Source organism: Canariomyces notabilis (genome assembly GCF_033297395.1).
Source record: "Canariomyces notabilis strain CBS 508.74 unplaced genomic scaffold N656scaffold_27, whole genome shotgun sequence".
NCBI lineage: Eukaryota > Fungi > Ascomycota > Sordariomycetes > Sordariales > Chaetomiaceae > Canariomyces > Canariomyces notabilis.
The window spans coordinates 210,734-226,428 of record NW_027041849.1 but is presented as its reverse complement, the minus strand read 5'-3'; the positions used below and the strand labels follow the sequence as shown (position 1 = coordinate 226,428).

Here is a 15,695-nt window from a genome sequence, read left to right as displayed (position 1 = left end):
AAGCGTGAGATCCCGGCGTTGCCCAACGCCTCATCAATGCCCAAACCTCCGGTTACCCGCCCTCATCGTAAATTATCACAAAGCAAATTTCAAACCGACCAACCCAGTTGCGCGTATGGGACCCCATCATTCCGCCTAACACGCTGTCACAAAACTCCCCGGCTTACCAACGGATCACCGCTTGCCTTCGTCCCAAAGCCACAGCAAGTGCTTCAGAAATATCTCCATTAGTCCTGCGTCTGAACCTTATGGTCGCCGGCCACGACCTGTGCGTAGCTCGGCGGAGGAGCCCCACCGTCGCTGGGCCCTGCCTCAGCAGCGTTGGTAGTGCCCTGCTCTTGCTGCTGCTGCTGGTAGTGCTGGGATGGTGCTGCTGCGCTTGCCGAGGCGGACCCGCCCTGAGAGGAAGTCGTGCCGTAGTTCATGGGACTCTGCGCCCCGGGCTTTGGCTGGGCGAAGCCCTGCTGCTGCTGCGGCGGTTGGCCGGCAACAAACACGTAGATGCGCCCTTGCTCTGCACCCGGGACCGCCTCGTAGTCGTAGTCGTAGGGCGGCTCGGGGTATTTCGCGATTATGTACCAAGCGTGGAGGAGGCCGGGGATCTGTGAGATGGGTTGTTAGTTAGGCATGGGGCTGCGGGACGGACTCGACCCTGGGCGACTGGAAGACGTACATAGCCGAGGATGAAGAGGAGGATGTTGATGATTGAATCGGCAGAGCAGAGACCGCGCTTTACCCAGACTGAGGGTGAGCAGACCAGAATGTTAGTCGGATGATCCTCAGTCAAATCGGTGATGGCATTGCGTGAGCGCAAGCAGGCAGCCAGCCAAGGGTTGAAGGCGGGGTGCTCGCGGGGTTACGAACCTGGCAATGGCGGGAAGAGGACGGCCAGAAGACCGAGAAAAATATCGGTTGAGCACATGGCGGCGAGATTGTCGACGATGAGGTGAAACTGGGCGACAAAGTCTGTTGGTGTTCGAAGTGTGGAAAGGGAGATGTTATGGAGGATCGAGGAGAACGTCTGTCAACTGATGCACCACGGGACCAGTGATGCAAGAATGGGTCCCTCTTACAGCCAGGCTGACAGCTGACAGGCGCCAAGAAGTGGCTTGCGTAATGCTGTGCATGAACGCTCCAGGTCGGTCTGGAGCCTGCGGAACGCATGCCTCCAGGGTCAGGATTGAATGCTATTCTGGGTCGTAAGTGTATACAAAGAGCCCTAGCAATATTCGGAATATTCCAACATTTCACCCTCGCTGATACCCACGAGATGCTGCTTCCTGAATCATTATGCAGTGTCAGTGTCGGTCGGCACCGCAGAACGAAATGTCCACATCCCCAAGCGATCTCGTCGCTCGAGCACCGTCCTAGGTAAGTGGAGGCTAACTGGGCTCGAACTGAGTTAGTGGCTTGGCGGGACCGTTAGCTCAGCTGTGCTGCTGTGGAGCCGGAAAGGCGGTCGCAAAATCCCCGGCAGAATTGAGCTGTGGCGGCTTGATCCAGTGGCATAACTTCCGCTGTCGAGGCATACTGCTGCATCTACCAGATTTGAACTCGACAACCGCAAAAGTCAACCATTTGACCTGGCCTTTCGGCCCTTTTCTCGCCGCCCCGGACCTGGGTGTATTCAACACCAAATCGATAAGATGGACGATTTGGAGTCTCTCGAGCTGCTTTCCCTTGTGTCGAAAGTCACATCGGAATTGCAGAACCACATCGGCATCAGCGAGAAGACGCTTGCCGAGTTCGTCATCGCCCAACGGCTCGAATGCGCTAGCTTTGCGGATTTTAAGGCCAAGCTGGCCGCCGTCGGGGCCGACTTCCCCCCAAGCTTGGTAGAAAGTATCGATCGCCTTGTCCAGACTATGCATCCAAAGTTCAAACGGAAACAGAACGGCGGGGACCACAAGGAGGATGACGAGAAGCCCGGTCGATCAGTCGAGGAAAAGACCAGCGTGTTCAAGGGACTTGCGATCCCTGACAAGGAGGCAACTGCCATCGACGATACCCTGGCATTACTGGAGAGTCTGGAACCCAAGGGACCCGGCAAGGAACCGTCAACCCGAAAGCGCAGCCGAACCCCGGACGACTACCGAGACGATTCGAGGCGCAAGCGTAAAGAGAGATATCGATCCAGATCCAGATCAAGATCAAGATCCCCTCCGCGGGGACGACGGAAGAGCGGTCGCTACGAGGACGACGACGATTTCCGCCGACCACCGGCCCAGGAACTGGACGACACGCCCCAGCTTTACAAAGTCTACGACGGCCATGTCACCGGTGTCAAGGATTTTGGCGCGTTTGTGAATCTGCATGGCGTGAGGGGTAAGATAGATGGATTGGTCCATGTGTCGGCATTCGGGCAACGAGTCGATCATCCGTCCGATGTGGTTTCTAAAGGCCAGGAAGTCAAGGTCAAAGTGATCAAGATTGAGGGCAACCGCATAGGCCTCTCCATGAAGGATGTCGATCAGGAGACAGGAATGGACCTCGCCCCGCAGTTGAGGATAGGATCCGGTGCCAACATGGAGGCTCTGGGTAGCGGGAGGAAGGGCGCGGGCGAACTGAACAATGGCAACGACGGTTCCTTCCAGGCGTCTGCGGCTGCTAGAAAGCAGAAGAAGCGGCTGACCTCGCCAGAGAGGTGGGAGATCCGTCAGATGATCGCCGCCGGGATTGCAAAGGCCTCCGACTACCCGGATCTTGAGGAAGAATACAACGCAACGCTCCGGGGCGAGGCGCAGATGGAGCTGGAAGAAGACATTGATATCGAAATCCGCGACGAAGAGCCCCCATTCTTGGCGGGTCAGACCAAGCAATCTCTCGAGCTCTCGCCTATCCGAGTCGTGAAGGCGCCGGATGGCTCATTGAATCGTGCTGCCATGGCAGGAGCCAACTTAGCCAAGGAGAGGAAGGAAATACGGCAACAAGAAGCAGAATCTCAGCAGGAAAATGTCAAGGTTGACTTGTCATCCCAATGGCAAGACCCTATGGCCAATCCAGAGACCCGCCAGTTTGCCAGCGACCTGAGAAAACGAGCCCAAGCATCACAGGGGGCGCCAGATGCTGTCCCTGAGTGGAAGAAGGCCGTTGCACCCAAAGACCAGTCTCTCGGCAAGCGGACCAACATGACTATAAAAGAGCAGCGGGAGTCCTTGCCAGTGTATGCGTTCAGAGAGCAGCTTATCCAGGCGGTTAAAGAGAACCAGATTCTCATTGTGGTCGGCGAGACCGGTTCAGGCAAGACCACGCAGCTCACACAATATCTGGCAGAGGCTGGCTTCACAAATACTGGCATTATTGGGTGCACGCAGCCCCGTCGAGTAGCTGCCGTTTCCGTTGCCAAGCGTGTGTCTGAGGAGGTCGGGTGTCAACTCGGCCAGGAGGTTGGCTACACCATTCGGTTCGAGGATTGTACTAGTCCAGCAACTAAGATAAAGTATATGACGGACGGAATGTAGGTTGCTCCTCGTGTCATCATGCTTTGTCGAAGTCACTAACTTTGCATAGGTTACAACGAGAGATCTTGATAGACCCCGATCTCACGCGATATTCAGTCATCATGCTGGATGAGGCCCACGAACGGACCATCGCCACGGATGTGCTGTTCGCGCTTCTGAAGAAGACCATGAAAAAGCGGAGCGACCTGAAAGTTATTGTGACAAGCGCTACCTTGGACGCCGACAAGTTTAGCGAGTACTTCAACCAGTGCCCCATTTTTACGATTCCAGGACGGACTTACCCTGTCGAGATTCTCTATTCTCGAGAACCGTAAGCTCTGCTCGCCGCCTTTTGCTTCTAGCGTATGGCTGACTTGTGCAGTGAATCGGATTATCTTGATGCTGCTTTGACGACGGTGATGCAGATTCACCTGAGTGAACCGATGGGCGACATTCTTCTCTTCTTGACAGGCCAAGAAGAAATCGACACAGCGTGCGAAATCTTATATGAGCGAATGAAGGCACTAGGGCCAAACGTGCCAGAGCTTATCATCCTGCCGGTTTATTCTGCACTTCCCAGCGAGATGCAGAGCAGAATCTTTGATCCAGCGCCACCTGGTAGCCGCAAAGTCGTCATTGCCACAAATATTGCCGAGACGTCCATCACGATCGACCACATTTACTATGTTGTCGATCCTGGCTTTGTCAAGCAGAACGCATATGACCCGAAGCTCGGTATGGATTCGCTGGTTGTTACCCCTATCTCTCAGGCTCAGGCGAATCAGCGGGCTGGGCGGGCCGGGCGAACCGGACCGGGCAAATGCTTCCGCCTATACACTGAAGCGGCTTACCAGTCCGAAATGCTTCCGACCACCATTCCAGAGATTCAGCGTCAAAACCTCTCCACCACGATTCTCCTACTGAAGGCTATGGGCATCAACGACCTGCTCCGCTTTGACTTCATGGATGTTAGTAGTCATGGCCCCTTCCCCAAAAACCTCGCGCTTACTGACTCTATTTTAGCCACCACCGGTCAATACCATGCTTACCGCACTCGAGGAGCTGTATGCACTGGAAGCATTGGATGATGAAGGACTACTGACGCGGCTTGGAAGAAAAATGGCCGACTTCCCCATGGATCCGCCGCTTGCCAAGGTGCTGATTGCCTCTGTCGAGAAGGGCTGCTCGGATGAGATGGTAACAATCGTCTCGATGCTCAATCTTCTACAGATTTTCTATCGACCGAAGGAGAAGCAGACCCAGGCCGACCAGAAGAAAGCCAAGTTCCACGACCCTTCCGGGGACCACCTCACGCTGCTGAACGTATACAATTCTTGGAAGAATAATGGATACTCGAACCCGTGGTGCTTCGAGAACTTCATTCAGGCACGCTCCATGCGGCGAGCCAAGGATGTGCGTACCCAGATTGTCCGGATTATGGAGCGCCATCGCCACCCGATTATCAGTTGCGGACGGGATACGGACAAGATCCGGCAGGCTCTGTGCAGCGGTTTCTTCCGTAACGCTGCACGCAAGGATCCGCAGGAGGGATACAAAACTCTTATTGAAGGCACACCTGTCTACCTACACCCGAGCTCGGCGCTGTTTGGCAAGCATGCTGAGTGGGTCATCTACCACACGCTGGTCTTGACCACGCGCGAGTACATGCATTTCACTACAAGCATTGAACCGAAGTGGCTTGTCGAAGCAGCACCAACATTCTTCAAGGTGGCGCCGACAGATAAACTGTCCAAGAGAAAGAAGGCCGAGAGGATCCAGCCGTTGTATAACAAGTATGGCGGGGAGGATGATTGGCGGTTGAGCGCCCAGCGCAGAGCCGGCAGGTCAGGTGGAGGTGGCGGTACCTGGGGCTGAATGGTTCACCGGCGCTTCTCTCAGTTCAGGTTCGTCCGGGTTGATCCACGAGGTACTTAGCATGAGATGGCATCCAGGGCACGGAATTCTAGTCCTAGGTTCCTAGCTAGGTATTCGTTGGACAATTAGAGTTGGACCAAAAGACATCAAATGATACCCCTTAACAACCATTTCGGCTTCGACCTTGGGATCGAGTGTTGGCAGCTGTCAATAATTTCAAGCCTACTTTAGATTGTCGCGCAGCGGCATGCCTAATTGTGGCACAACGACACGATCGAGCAGCATGGATTAGCCGCCTGCAACTGAACGGGCAACGCCAAATGCAACAGCAATCACAACCGCTGGAAGCCGCATATCCACTCTCGTTAGTTTCAAGTTGCCCGACGGCATTCAGACCAGGCTCACCGTTCAGCAGTCAATTCGCCAGTACCAAATACCGACTCACAGACCACAAGCCTCATCTCTCATTCTCCCAATTTCCAGCCACTCATGGTCACCTTGCCTCCTTAACATCCGATTCCAGATTCCTTCAAAGCCAAAGATGTCCGCAAAACCCCTCGAGGAAATCACCTTCCCCCCCTCGCAACCACACTCGCACACCGTCATCTTCCTGCACGGCCGCGGCGACAACATCAAGTCCTTCACGCGCGCGCTGTCCAACTGGCGGGACTCGCGGGGCCGCAACCTGGGGCACGCCTTCCCATCATTCAAGTGGGTGTTCCCGCAGGCCCCCGTGCGCGTAGTAGCAGCATCAGTCGGGCAGCACGCCTTCCGCAAACCCGAATCATGGCCGCAGTGGTTCGACGTGTGGAACGTGCGCGATTTCGCCGACCGCGAGGAGCTGCAGGCCGAAGGGCTGCGCGAGATGGTTCCAATGATCCGCGACCTGATCGCGCGCGAGGCGGCCCAGCTCGGTGGCCGCTTCGACCGCGTCGTCTTGGCCGGGATCAGCATGGGCGCCGCCACAAGCGTGCACACGCTTTTCAACTTGAGCGTGTCCCCCGAGGCCGGCGGGAGGCTGGCGGCGTTTATGGGTTTCTGCTGTCGCTGTCCGTTTGCCGGCAGGGGGTTGCAGGGCATGAGGGAGGTGCTGGGCTTGCAGGGCGCGCCAGGACCGGGCGACGACGGGGTGCTCAGGGCCACGCCCATGTTATTGGAGCATTGTGTGGATGATCCGCTGGTCTTGATCGAGAATGGACGGAGGCTGAGGGATATTTTGAGAGAGTTTGGGGCCAACGTTGAGTGGAAGGAGTATCCGGTCGGCGGCCACTGGTTTAAAGACCCGGATGGGATGGATGATGCGGTGGACTTTCTGGAGAGGGTTGTTGGAAACACCCAGCCTATGGCAGCAGCGCCATCGGGGGTGATGGACTTGTCCTGAGGGGTGGCTAGACATAGAGAGCGATGGTAAGATGGATTGCGTGCAAATTTGGTTCTGTATGTATATCACTATACAGCTTTATTGAATCCATCCAACCTGGATGATTAAGGTACACAACCGACGGGCTCCTGCAGTGTTAATGAGACTGCGTCTGAACGCTGTTGGTCGTCTGTGATCATCATCGACCAGATCAGATCATTGTGCCAGCGGCGTCAACGGCGAAAACCCAGGTTCCTCGCTCCTAAAAATGCTTGCTAAAAGGAGTTAGGCTAACATCAACGCAAATTGGGAAGCTCTAGGCTCTCAGAATCGTTATGAATGATCTTCCAAGTGGGGGAAGCTGGAAAGGGGGTAAGGGAAGAACCAAAGAGAGAAATGGGGAAGGAAAGGAGAATTGAAAACAAACGAAAGGACTCGGAAAGGAAGCAAGGATCTTGGCCATCAAAGCGCGGTGCTAGCATACAGCGTACCCGTCTTGACGACCCTCAGTGTTTATGACAATGCTTCATTTTCATTCGATTGGCCTAGCAGGTGAGGTTTCTCTTCCCTCGAAGCAGATACAGTACTCGGATCCGAGTTGGCGCCTTTGGCCAATCCAGAACGACTCAAGCTTTCCCTTGCCGTGTCCGCCAAGCTTGATATGTCCCAAATCAAAGTCTAACTCACCTATCCACAGTCGATTCTCGCCGGTACCTCATGACCCTTGATATTGTCGCTATTGTACGATGTGTTCCCTATGACGCTTGCTATAAGGGTTATGAATATGATGTCTTCTTGGGCCTCAGTGTTTGCACGCTTTCGATTTCCGCTATCAAATCTGCAGTCCGTGAATCCTCTTACGATAGAACCAACAAGTAAGACGGCAATAGGCACCCAGTCCACACATCCTTTAGCACCCGTCAGCACAGCCCAGAGTGTTCCACAAAACGGCATTGATGGTGGTCAGAGCCTACCGGCTGAAGGACAAACGCCGAGTTTGCAAGTCCCGAACCGGAAAAGGGTGTGATGGCTTGCAGGATGGCTTGCGACATCCATCATGTGGCGGGTTGGTCGGGTTCAGCCCCGATCTAATCATCCCCAAATTAAATCCTATGATAATTCGCACCGAACCTGGAGATGGCGTCAGGCGACGGTATAGCTCAAGTATCGATACCATTATGTTGAAGCTGCTCTGTTGCTTCAGGAAGAAAAGGCCTGCTGGGAAGGCTCGGGGCCAAGAGGTAGATCGCGACTCATCTAGTGACAGCATTCGGCAGGTAGTGCAGAGAGTGCTCCGCTCTCTTGAGACAAACGATGATGAAGAGGAAAAGCAGAAGCAGGTGGAGGAAGCAATAGGATCGCAGCCTAGGGCTATATTCAGCGTCGTCAAAGAAGAGGCGAGCACAACGTCCCCATCAGCAAAGAAGCCAGCCCTGGCTGGCTCCGTGTCGAGCGAAGACGGAGACTGGGTCAATAGCATCGGCGAACAGGGATGCACACCCCTGAAAAAGGTCAAACCCCAGTCCCTCCAGGACGTTGTCGATGTCGTCAACGAAGCGCGTCAACTCGGACAGCGAGTTCGCGCGGTTGGCTCCGGACACAGCTTCTCGGACGTTGCGACTACGGATGACGCTGTTCTTGTAAACCCAATTCTTCTCAACGACGTTCGGGCTGTCGATGCCCAACTTCTTCGAGATGGGGCTGTGAAGGAAGAAGGAAACACGCTCCTTTATGTCCAAGCAGGCATCACTGTCAAGAACCTCAAGGTTGAACTCGACAATCGCGGGCTTGCCCTCATCAACATGGGTGGTTACGACGGCCAGACCATCTCCGGGACCCTTTCAACCGGAACCCATGGCTCAGGAATAACGTTCGGGCCCCTTGCCAGCTTCGCCCACGCAATCATCCTCGTATCCGAGTCCGGCACGGTCTACCAGATCGAGCCCGGAGCAGGCATCACCGACCCCTCCAAGTTCACCGGCGGCCTGGATACTGTCCCTATCACCCTTATTCAGTCCGATGCCTGGTATCGTACTGCCCACACTTCCCTGGGCTGTCTGGGCGTTATCTTCGCGTATATCCTCGAGGTTACACCGGCGTACTCAATCCGAGAACAGCGCGCATCGACGACATGGTCGGACATCAAGAAATCGCTTTCCCCAGCCGCTTGGTCAACCGCTCCACCAACTCTGGTCTCCAAGCCAGACCACTTTGAGCTGATCCTCAACCCGTATAAACGATGGTTCCGCCACGCGTGCGTGACCGTCTCGCGGACGCGGCTGCCGGGGACACATCATCCGCAGGTTGGGCAGCGGCAGGACTGGTTGTCGAACTTGCTGCAGCAGATCGCGGTTGAGCGGACGCCGGATCTTGTGGCCATCTTGCGCAAATTTCCGTTCCTCTCTCCTCTGGCCATTGACCAGGCTATCATGACGGTGGCGGGACATGACGGCGACGGTGACGGCCGCGCAGATATCTACGTCGACAAGAGCTTCAACGTCTTCACGCTGGGAACGGCCAACGAGATCAAAGCGGTTGCCATGGAGCTGCATTGTGAGGCATCGCGCTGCGTACCGACGATCGATGCCCTCCTTGAGGTGTTTGAGGGCTTGGCGGAAAGGGAACGTTGGTACATGGCCGGCCCGCTGGGCATCAGGTTCGTCGCGGCCAGTGAGGGTTATCTGGCGCCTCAGGCAGGGAGGATGACGTGTACGATCGAGTTGGCAATGCTGGTGGGTTTGGATACGGGGAAGGAGTTAGCCAAGAGGGTGAAGGAGACGGTTTGTACGAGGGATGAGACCTCTGTGAGGGTCCATTGGGGACTTGACTTGGACTTTGTAACCAAGGAAGACGTCAGGGCGTGGTATCCGGATTTCGATCGATGGTTGGAGGTCTATAAGGGCCTAAACACCACGGGTATGTTCAATAATCGGTTCACCGACAGACTCGGGATCAGTATGTGAAGGGAGGAGTTTGGTTGGATACCCTACATCGTGCGCAGGAAACGGTCGCTCTTTACTTTCAGGTATCTAAGGACTTACTCAACCTTGCCTACAGGTAGTAGTCGCAGTGCTTCGCTCTTGCTTTTAGGCTATGTCATGGGGGTGGGCCAGTCTCCGTTCCTTTCTCATCATGAGTGATCCTCAGACGCAATTTGTGGTTCAGATCGAGCCAGGGGAGGAAATGGGTATTACGGCCCAAAAGTAACACATGAGTCACAGCAGGAACCATGGTGTTGAAGTGAAAATCAAACGCTATATTGTCCAAACCTCCCAGAGGTGGACTACCCTTCCATGACCATCCATTGCCATTCCATCAAAAACAAAAGCCCATCAAAAACAAAGAACAAAAGTCCATCAACAACAAACCCAAACGCCCATCACAAACAAAGACCAAAAAGTGCCCCAATTCGAAACCGTTTCCAAAAGCAACGCTTTCCAACTTTCCTCCAGTCATCACCTTCCCTTTCACCGTCCTCATGCTCTCTGACCATCATCAATCCTTCCCGAAATTCTCCTCATAAACCTTAGTCAAGACCTCCAACCAGTTCTCCAAGATCGTCATTGTTTCTTGCACGTGACACATTCTTTCATCGTCGCTTTCGTCTTCGTCTTCTCGATCTTCATCAACTTCTCCAGCTTCGACACCATTGCTTTCAATATCACCACCTTGTTCAAGTCTCATCATCTCTAAGTGGTTCATCTCCTTCCGACAGCTCTCCAAAACATTCTCGTATAATTTAATAAGCAGTAGCACCCGGAGCTTGGCCGCGTGGCGCTCATCTCCCGCGTTGCTCTCTCCCGGGGCCAGCGCCTTGGTGAGCTCGTCCATCAACAGCTCAGCCCAGATCCGCAAGCTAATGGAATTGCTTGTGCGGTGATTGCCCAAGCCGAGTCTGAATGACATTGACGGCTTTGGTAGCGAAGAAAAAGATACCTGGGACAAGCGGGACTGGTTGCGCGGCTTGATTACGCTGCTCATGAAATGGCGCGGGTATTTGGTAGGCTCAACATCTACTTGAGCGAGTGGTATTGATGGTGGACGTTCTGTCCATGCAGCCATTGTTGTTGGCGTTTGTGCTTGGAGATGGATATCCTGCACTGTTGGCATTGATAATCTCAGCGCGACCAGGGAGCCTCTACGTGCTCTGTTTCCACACTCGACGGCGGTCGTGGAGGATGTGACATCAGTCCACGTTGATGGCCGGAGAAGTGGTTTGTGTGCAGCACCTGGTCGCTGGACTGTCTGTGAGTGACATGGGCTCTGACAAGCGAGCCTTTGTCAACTCACCAGCCGGCAGCTACCAACTTCACCAAAGTCGGGAAGGATAGAACGATAAACCTCTGCAAGCTCGACCGCTCTGTCATTGACTGCGGGCTTTTCGGCTGCGGATGATGCGCTAGCCAGGCTCGTTGCATGGTTCATCTGAGCTCTTTCCCCCCCTGTTGATACTACGTGGTTAATACTGTGGTCTATGGAAGTGAAGGTTTGGTAGATGGGCAGACTTGGCAAATCAGGCACATCTGCCAATGCAGCCCCAGACCGTCGCGCGCCCTTCGCGTTGGAATGGAAAGAAGTATAGCGCCGCAAGAAGTCGCGGAAACCAGTTTTATCCATGAACAGGATGCGACGGCGCTTCACTTTGGTCTTCTTGGAATCGCCATCTGAAGTCTGCGGCCTGACGGCACCGCGAATCCAAAAGAAAGACGCGATCGACGGCATGTTTCTAGTTTGTGTAGTTTGTCACTGTGTCTTTTGTGAACCTTGAAGTTCTTGCTTCTTGCTTAATTTGCTCCTTGAGAGAACGCGAGATGGATTCGAGACGCGAGCGCAGAAGACAATCAGCAGTGTTCTCAGTTCTGTAAAAGCCAGTTGGATGTAAATGGGAAGAAGAGAGGAAGTTGGACACGTAACGCGCTCGCCCTCTTATACTTGGGGAATCACATGCTGGTGGCAAACTTTCCAAACCTTATTCCAAAGTTCCAAACCTTATGGCACAACTTCGGCCACCGAGCGCTACAGAGCCTACAGTGCGAACTCATGGCGACGAAGAAGGATGACTTCGACTACAGTAGGTAGTCAATCTGCCAAATCGTTGAACTGAACAGCTTGAGTTCGTCTAGATTGCTGTTTGGCAGAGGTTCTCAGGTTGGTATGGTCCAGCGTGCACTGAGCTTGATTGAGGCTGTCTAAACAGGAACCAGCCCATGAGTCCTTGACCAACCCGTCAATGACAGCAAAGCAGGCCAGTGTTAGGCATCCCGATCCCAGTAGAAATCTTCCAACGTCCTTACAAGCTGATCCAGCTTCCACCTAGCTGATACTGCAATGTCATGCCTTCGATATTTGGGACCAAAGAGGAGCGAGAGCCCCCAAACTGCATTCAAGGGGTGACGAGGAAGGATGAAAACACACGGATGTGCTATTTGATCCTTCCTTGACTTCATATCCGTGCTCGTGATGTCTGACCACGATCAATGCTACTAGATCTAGAGTATTTTGCTGTTGGCTACAAATTGAACAGTGACAGACACGAACAAGCCTGGTGTTCAAGCACTTCAACTGAGTGGTCTTTGTCTCTTGGGTTGAGCCGTCTAGAGACAATATACATTGTTTCAGTATGGTAGCTTTGTCTAAGACATTCTTACGACCAGTACACCCGGAAAGGATAGCTTCCGGCGTCGTCTTTGTTCCATGCACCGAGATATAGTCTCGTTCCATCCACCTCTTGTGACCGTATATAAAGTATTGAAACGAACTTCCAGCCGTTAAATCCCGTCTTTGGTAAACGCTATCTCGATACGAACCGGAAGGTGCTCATGCTCGAACCGGTCCCTTCGCTGAAAACTTAAGAGTTAGAAAGCAACACACCTAAGCAAACAGGAAACAACGGTGATAAAACTCCCCTTATACCCCGACCATGTCGGAACAAGACCAACAAATTCCCTGGCAAGATCGATACAAGCCAGACTGGCCCAGACCGAGCCTCCAGAACGTCGTAGCGACCGTCAACCTCGACTGCCGCTTGGACCTGAAACTCATCTCGCAGCAGGCTCGCAATGTTGAGTACAACCGCACCAAGTTCCACGCGCTGATCATGCGTATCAAAGAACCGCGCACGACGACCCTCGTCTTTGCTTCGGGCAGGGTCGTCATCACGGGCGCCAAGTCCGAGGAGCAGGCGCGCTTCGCCGGCCGACGTCACGCCCGAGCCATCCAAAAGTGCGGTTTCAACACAAAGTTCAAGGACTTCAAAGTCCAGAACTTTGTCGGGTCCGCTTCGTGCGGCTTCTTCATCCGCCTCGAGGGCCTGGCACACAAGGCGCACGATAGCGCCAAGTACGAGCCCGAAATCTTCCCGGGCCTGGTCTTCAGGATGGTGACCCCCCGCGTTGTATGCTTGGTGTTTGCTAACGGAAAAGTGGTGCTCACAGGCGCAAAAACGGAGGGTGCGGTGTTTCACGCCTTTGCGAATCTGTATCCGATGCTGTTGGATTTCAAGTTGGAGGTTACGAGTAGCAGCAAGGGTAAATCCTCGCAGACAGAAAGGTGAAGGACTCGGGAGGGACGGTGAGGAATGGCAAGAAGTGAACGGTAAGTACCTCCTGTACCAGGCAAGGCCGCAGATCGTTTAATTCAGTAGGTGCGTGATGCACCATGTCTTTGGGCAGGTACAAGGCAGAAACACAAGGATCCCAAAGGCGTGTAAGGTAGGCGAATGTAGGCTGGGAAGTTACAAATTGAGCATCAAGTCTGCCACCTAACTTGGAATTTTGTTAACACGCTTCCAAGGTTGAATGCCTGAGGCGGTGAGAATAGCCCTGGCCGGTGGAGATGATGTGTATGCGTAGTGCTTCTTTCCTTCTACCTGTGTTAAAGATGGTATCTCATTAGTTGGAGGCGTGTTACTCTTCCCGCAATGTGTACCTCTCTTGGACAACGGCAACACCTACCTACCTTAACTAGCAACCACTCACACCCTGAGCTCCGTGGTTTCCACTTCTCTTTTTGATGACGCTCTCTGAACGGGCTCCATCTCAACATGCAGTGCCTTGTCCACATTCCGCTCCACTTTCTCTTGCACAGCCTTGCCCTCGAAAATGAAGCTGAGCTCTTCGAGCGTGCGGTTATGCGTCTCGGGGAACAACCAATACACGGTGGCAATCTCGACCAGGATCCAGACACAATACACAATATAATACCTCCACCCAATGGCATCAAGGGCAATTGGGTTGACGTATGTGTTGAAGAAGACGGCAAATCGAACGGTGAGCTGCTCGACCGAGATGCCTTTGGCGCGTTGCTGATAGGGGAATAACTCGACCATGTAGGTGTAAGCGAGGGCATTCCAGCCGATGTTATAGAACCTTGTACTCGGTCAGCTCCCAGATCTTCGCAGACGGCATGGCAGGCAGTTCCTCACGGGGAGTAGACAAAAATAAACACCAGCACCGGAATCGCCGCCCTGGACGAGTTCTCAATCACCGAACGAGCACTCGAGATGGTCCAGACAACATAAACCACCGCGGTGCCAATGGTACATGTCAGAAACATTTTCCTCCGGGGGAACCGCGGCGCAATGAGCGCAATTGGAACGGCATTGATGAGGCCCCAGCACGTGTTGCTCAGGATGATTTGCTGCACCGTCCTGTTATCCGTGATACCCACAAGGCCCAGGATTTGCTTCATGTAGAAGCTCAGGAGCCCGTTCCCGCTCCACTGGGTGAAGAAACCCACAATGGCAGCAATCGTGAAACGACGCCGCATGGGTGGATCGCGAACAACATCAGCCCAGACGAATGACTTCGCCAGCTCCTTCTCTAGCGCAATGGTTGACTGAATCTGTGCGTATTCGAGCCTCACAAACTCGTCGCCGTCAGCACCCTCACTGTGGTACTTTTGCAGAATGGCGAACGCTTCGTCTCCACGATCCTGCGAAACCAGCCAGCGGGGCGACTCGGGACACCAATACATGAACGCAATCTGAAAGAAACTTGGGACGAGTTGGAGAAGGCTTGGGAGGCGCCAGGCCCAGGTGCTGGTCATCTGAAACGTGCCGTAGGTGGTCCCTGCGGCGACGATGGCGCCGACAAACCAGGAGGCGTTGAACAACGATGTCATAACCGGGCGTTCATTGGCATACGACAACTCTCCGATCATGGACGATGCATTGACTATCGCGAAGGGAATCCCGAAGCCAAGCACCCAGCGAGAGGCGAGGAACATGTCTGAATTGTAGGCCCCCGCCTGCAACCCTGCGCCCATGCACATGATAAGGGACGCAAAGAGGATAGTCCGACGCCGGCCGAGATACTGGCTGACCGTAGGGATGAACGGGATCGCCATGAGTGCTCCGAGCGAGTACATGGCGTTGAGGAGGCCGAGGCGCCCAGAGGTTGGGTTGCCAAAATCTGGATTCGGCCGGAGTTAGCTCCTGACTTCTTACGCAGGGCCGGACGCTCACAGACAATCTGACCACGACTTGACGGCTTGCAGACTGTTCATCATGGACGAGTCGAAGCCAGACGTCCATTCCACTCCCAGCCCAGTGGGAACAAGAATGAGGTACAAGAATCGCAGATTTGTCTTTTTATACCACGGCTTCTTGTCAGCCTTCGCAATGCGCGTCAACCGCGGGTCGACGTGCTCCTCTTTCGCACCGATTATGGCCATTATTTCTGATTGATGATAAGTCGTTGGTCATTGGCATTGTGCCAAAGGCCGGCCACATTCGTTCGAGAATGGGAGTTGGTTTTTATTGACAGATGCCGTGTAAGCACCTGCCTCTTAGATCTTTACATACCCGTCTCTTGGGTTGCTAAAGAATCAGGAAGGACTTGCCAATTACAAGCATGCCGAGTTGCTCCAGCGAATAATCTGCGCTGCTGTCTGCGGCTCTGCGGCTCGCCTAAATCACCAGTTCTGTTTGGAGTTGCTTCCTCCGACGGATGCGGGGTCTCGGTGAACAATAGCTGCGGGGAAGATCCGAATTCTCGGGATCGAGGACTCGGGCGACGGAC

The 15,695-nt window shown here is 54.0% G+C and overlaps 7 protein-coding genes across 7 annotated transcripts; 4 read left to right on the top strand and 3 right to left on the bottom strand.

Annotated features, from left to right (window-relative positions):
* Positions 1-227: 227 nt before the first annotated feature.
* N656DRAFT_792075 (UPF0057-domain-containing protein) lies at positions 228-922 on the bottom strand (the record flags this gene model as incomplete). The annotated part of the gene is made up of 3 exons (XM_064817036.1): positions 228-602; positions 674-741; positions 865-922. 3 exons carry the CDS (start codon positions 920-922, stop codon positions 228-230), a joined length of 501 nt encoding a protein of 166 aa, XP_064666685.1.
* A 483-nt stretch (positions 923-1,405) lies between these two features.
* On the top strand, positions 1,406-4,041 carry N656DRAFT_357539 (uncharacterized protein). The gene is made up of 3 exons (XM_064809363.1): positions 1,406-3,457; positions 3,534-3,771; positions 3,823-4,041. The coding sequence occupies exons 1-2, from the start codon at positions 1,647-1,649 to the stop codon at positions 3,571-3,573; spliced, it is 1,851 nt and encodes a 616-aa protein (XP_064666684.1). The 5' UTR covers positions 1,406-1,646; the 3' UTR covers positions 3,574-3,771; positions 3,823-4,041.
* A 1,815-nt stretch (positions 4,042-5,856) lies between these two features.
* Positions 5,857-6,696, top strand: N656DRAFT_771278 (alpha/beta-hydrolase; the record flags this gene model as incomplete). Its single annotated transcript, XM_064813847.1, has 1 exon — positions 5,857-6,696. One exon carries the CDS (start codon positions 5,857-5,859, stop codon positions 6,694-6,696), a length of 840 nt encoding a protein of 279 aa, XP_064666683.1.
* Positions 6,697-7,292: 596 nt separating this feature from the next.
* N656DRAFT_783409 (FAD-binding domain-containing protein) lies at positions 7,293-9,890 on the top strand. Its single transcript, XM_064815954.1, has 2 exons — positions 7,293-7,741; positions 7,863-9,890. The coding sequence occupies exons 1-2, from the start codon at positions 7,733-7,735 to the stop codon at positions 9,636-9,638; spliced, it is 1,785 nt and encodes a 594-aa protein (XP_064666682.1). The 5' UTR covers positions 7,293-7,732; the 3' UTR covers positions 9,639-9,890.
* Positions 9,891-10,871: 981 nt separating this feature from the next.
* On the bottom strand, positions 10,872-11,600 carry N656DRAFT_357687 (uncharacterized protein). Its single transcript, XM_064809364.1, has one exon. It carries the CDS (start codon positions 11,395-11,397, stop codon positions 10,957-10,959), a length of 441 nt encoding a protein of 146 aa, XP_064666681.1. The 5' UTR covers positions 11,398-11,600; the 3' UTR covers positions 10,872-10,956.
* A 655-nt stretch (positions 11,601-12,255) lies between these two features.
* On the top strand, positions 12,256-13,686 carry N656DRAFT_783408 (TATA-box binding protein). The gene is made up of 3 exons (XM_064815953.1): positions 12,256-12,522; positions 12,589-13,543; positions 13,629-13,686. The coding sequence occupies exon 2, from the start codon at positions 12,596-12,598 to the stop codon at positions 13,226-13,228; it is 633 nt and encodes a 210-aa protein (XP_064666680.1). The 5' UTR covers positions 12,256-12,522; positions 12,589-12,595; the 3' UTR covers positions 13,229-13,543; positions 13,629-13,686.
* On the bottom strand, positions 13,649-15,348 carry N656DRAFT_716620 (general substrate transporter; the record flags this gene model as incomplete). Its single annotated transcript, XM_064812147.1, has 3 exons — positions 13,649-14,042; positions 14,099-15,086; positions 15,144-15,348. The coding sequence occupies 3 exons, from the start codon at positions 15,346-15,348 to the stop codon at positions 13,649-13,651; spliced, it is 1,587 nt and encodes a 528-aa protein (XP_064666679.1).
* Positions 15,349-15,695: the final 347 nt, after the last annotated feature.

What these genes read in the sequence shown, in the direction of transcription:
- N656DRAFT_357539 (XM_064809363.1), top strand. Translation starts at nt 1,647, where the DNA reads ATGGACGATTTGGAGTCTCTCGAGCTGCTTTCCCTTGTGTCGAAAGTC. An exon ending in AAGTATATGACGGACGGAAT is followed by an intron (nt 3,458 to 3,533) that starts GTAGGTTGCTCC and finishes AGATCTTGATAG; the next exon opens with ACCCCGATCTCACGCGATAT.
- N656DRAFT_357687 (XM_064809364.1), bottom strand. Translation starts at nt 11,397, where the DNA reads ATGCCGTCGATCGCGTCTTTCTTTTGGATTCGCGGTGCCGTCAGGCCG.
- N656DRAFT_783408 (XM_064815953.1), top strand. Translation starts at nt 12,596, where the DNA reads ATGTCGGAACAAGACCAACAAATTCCCTGGCAAGATCGATACAAGCCA.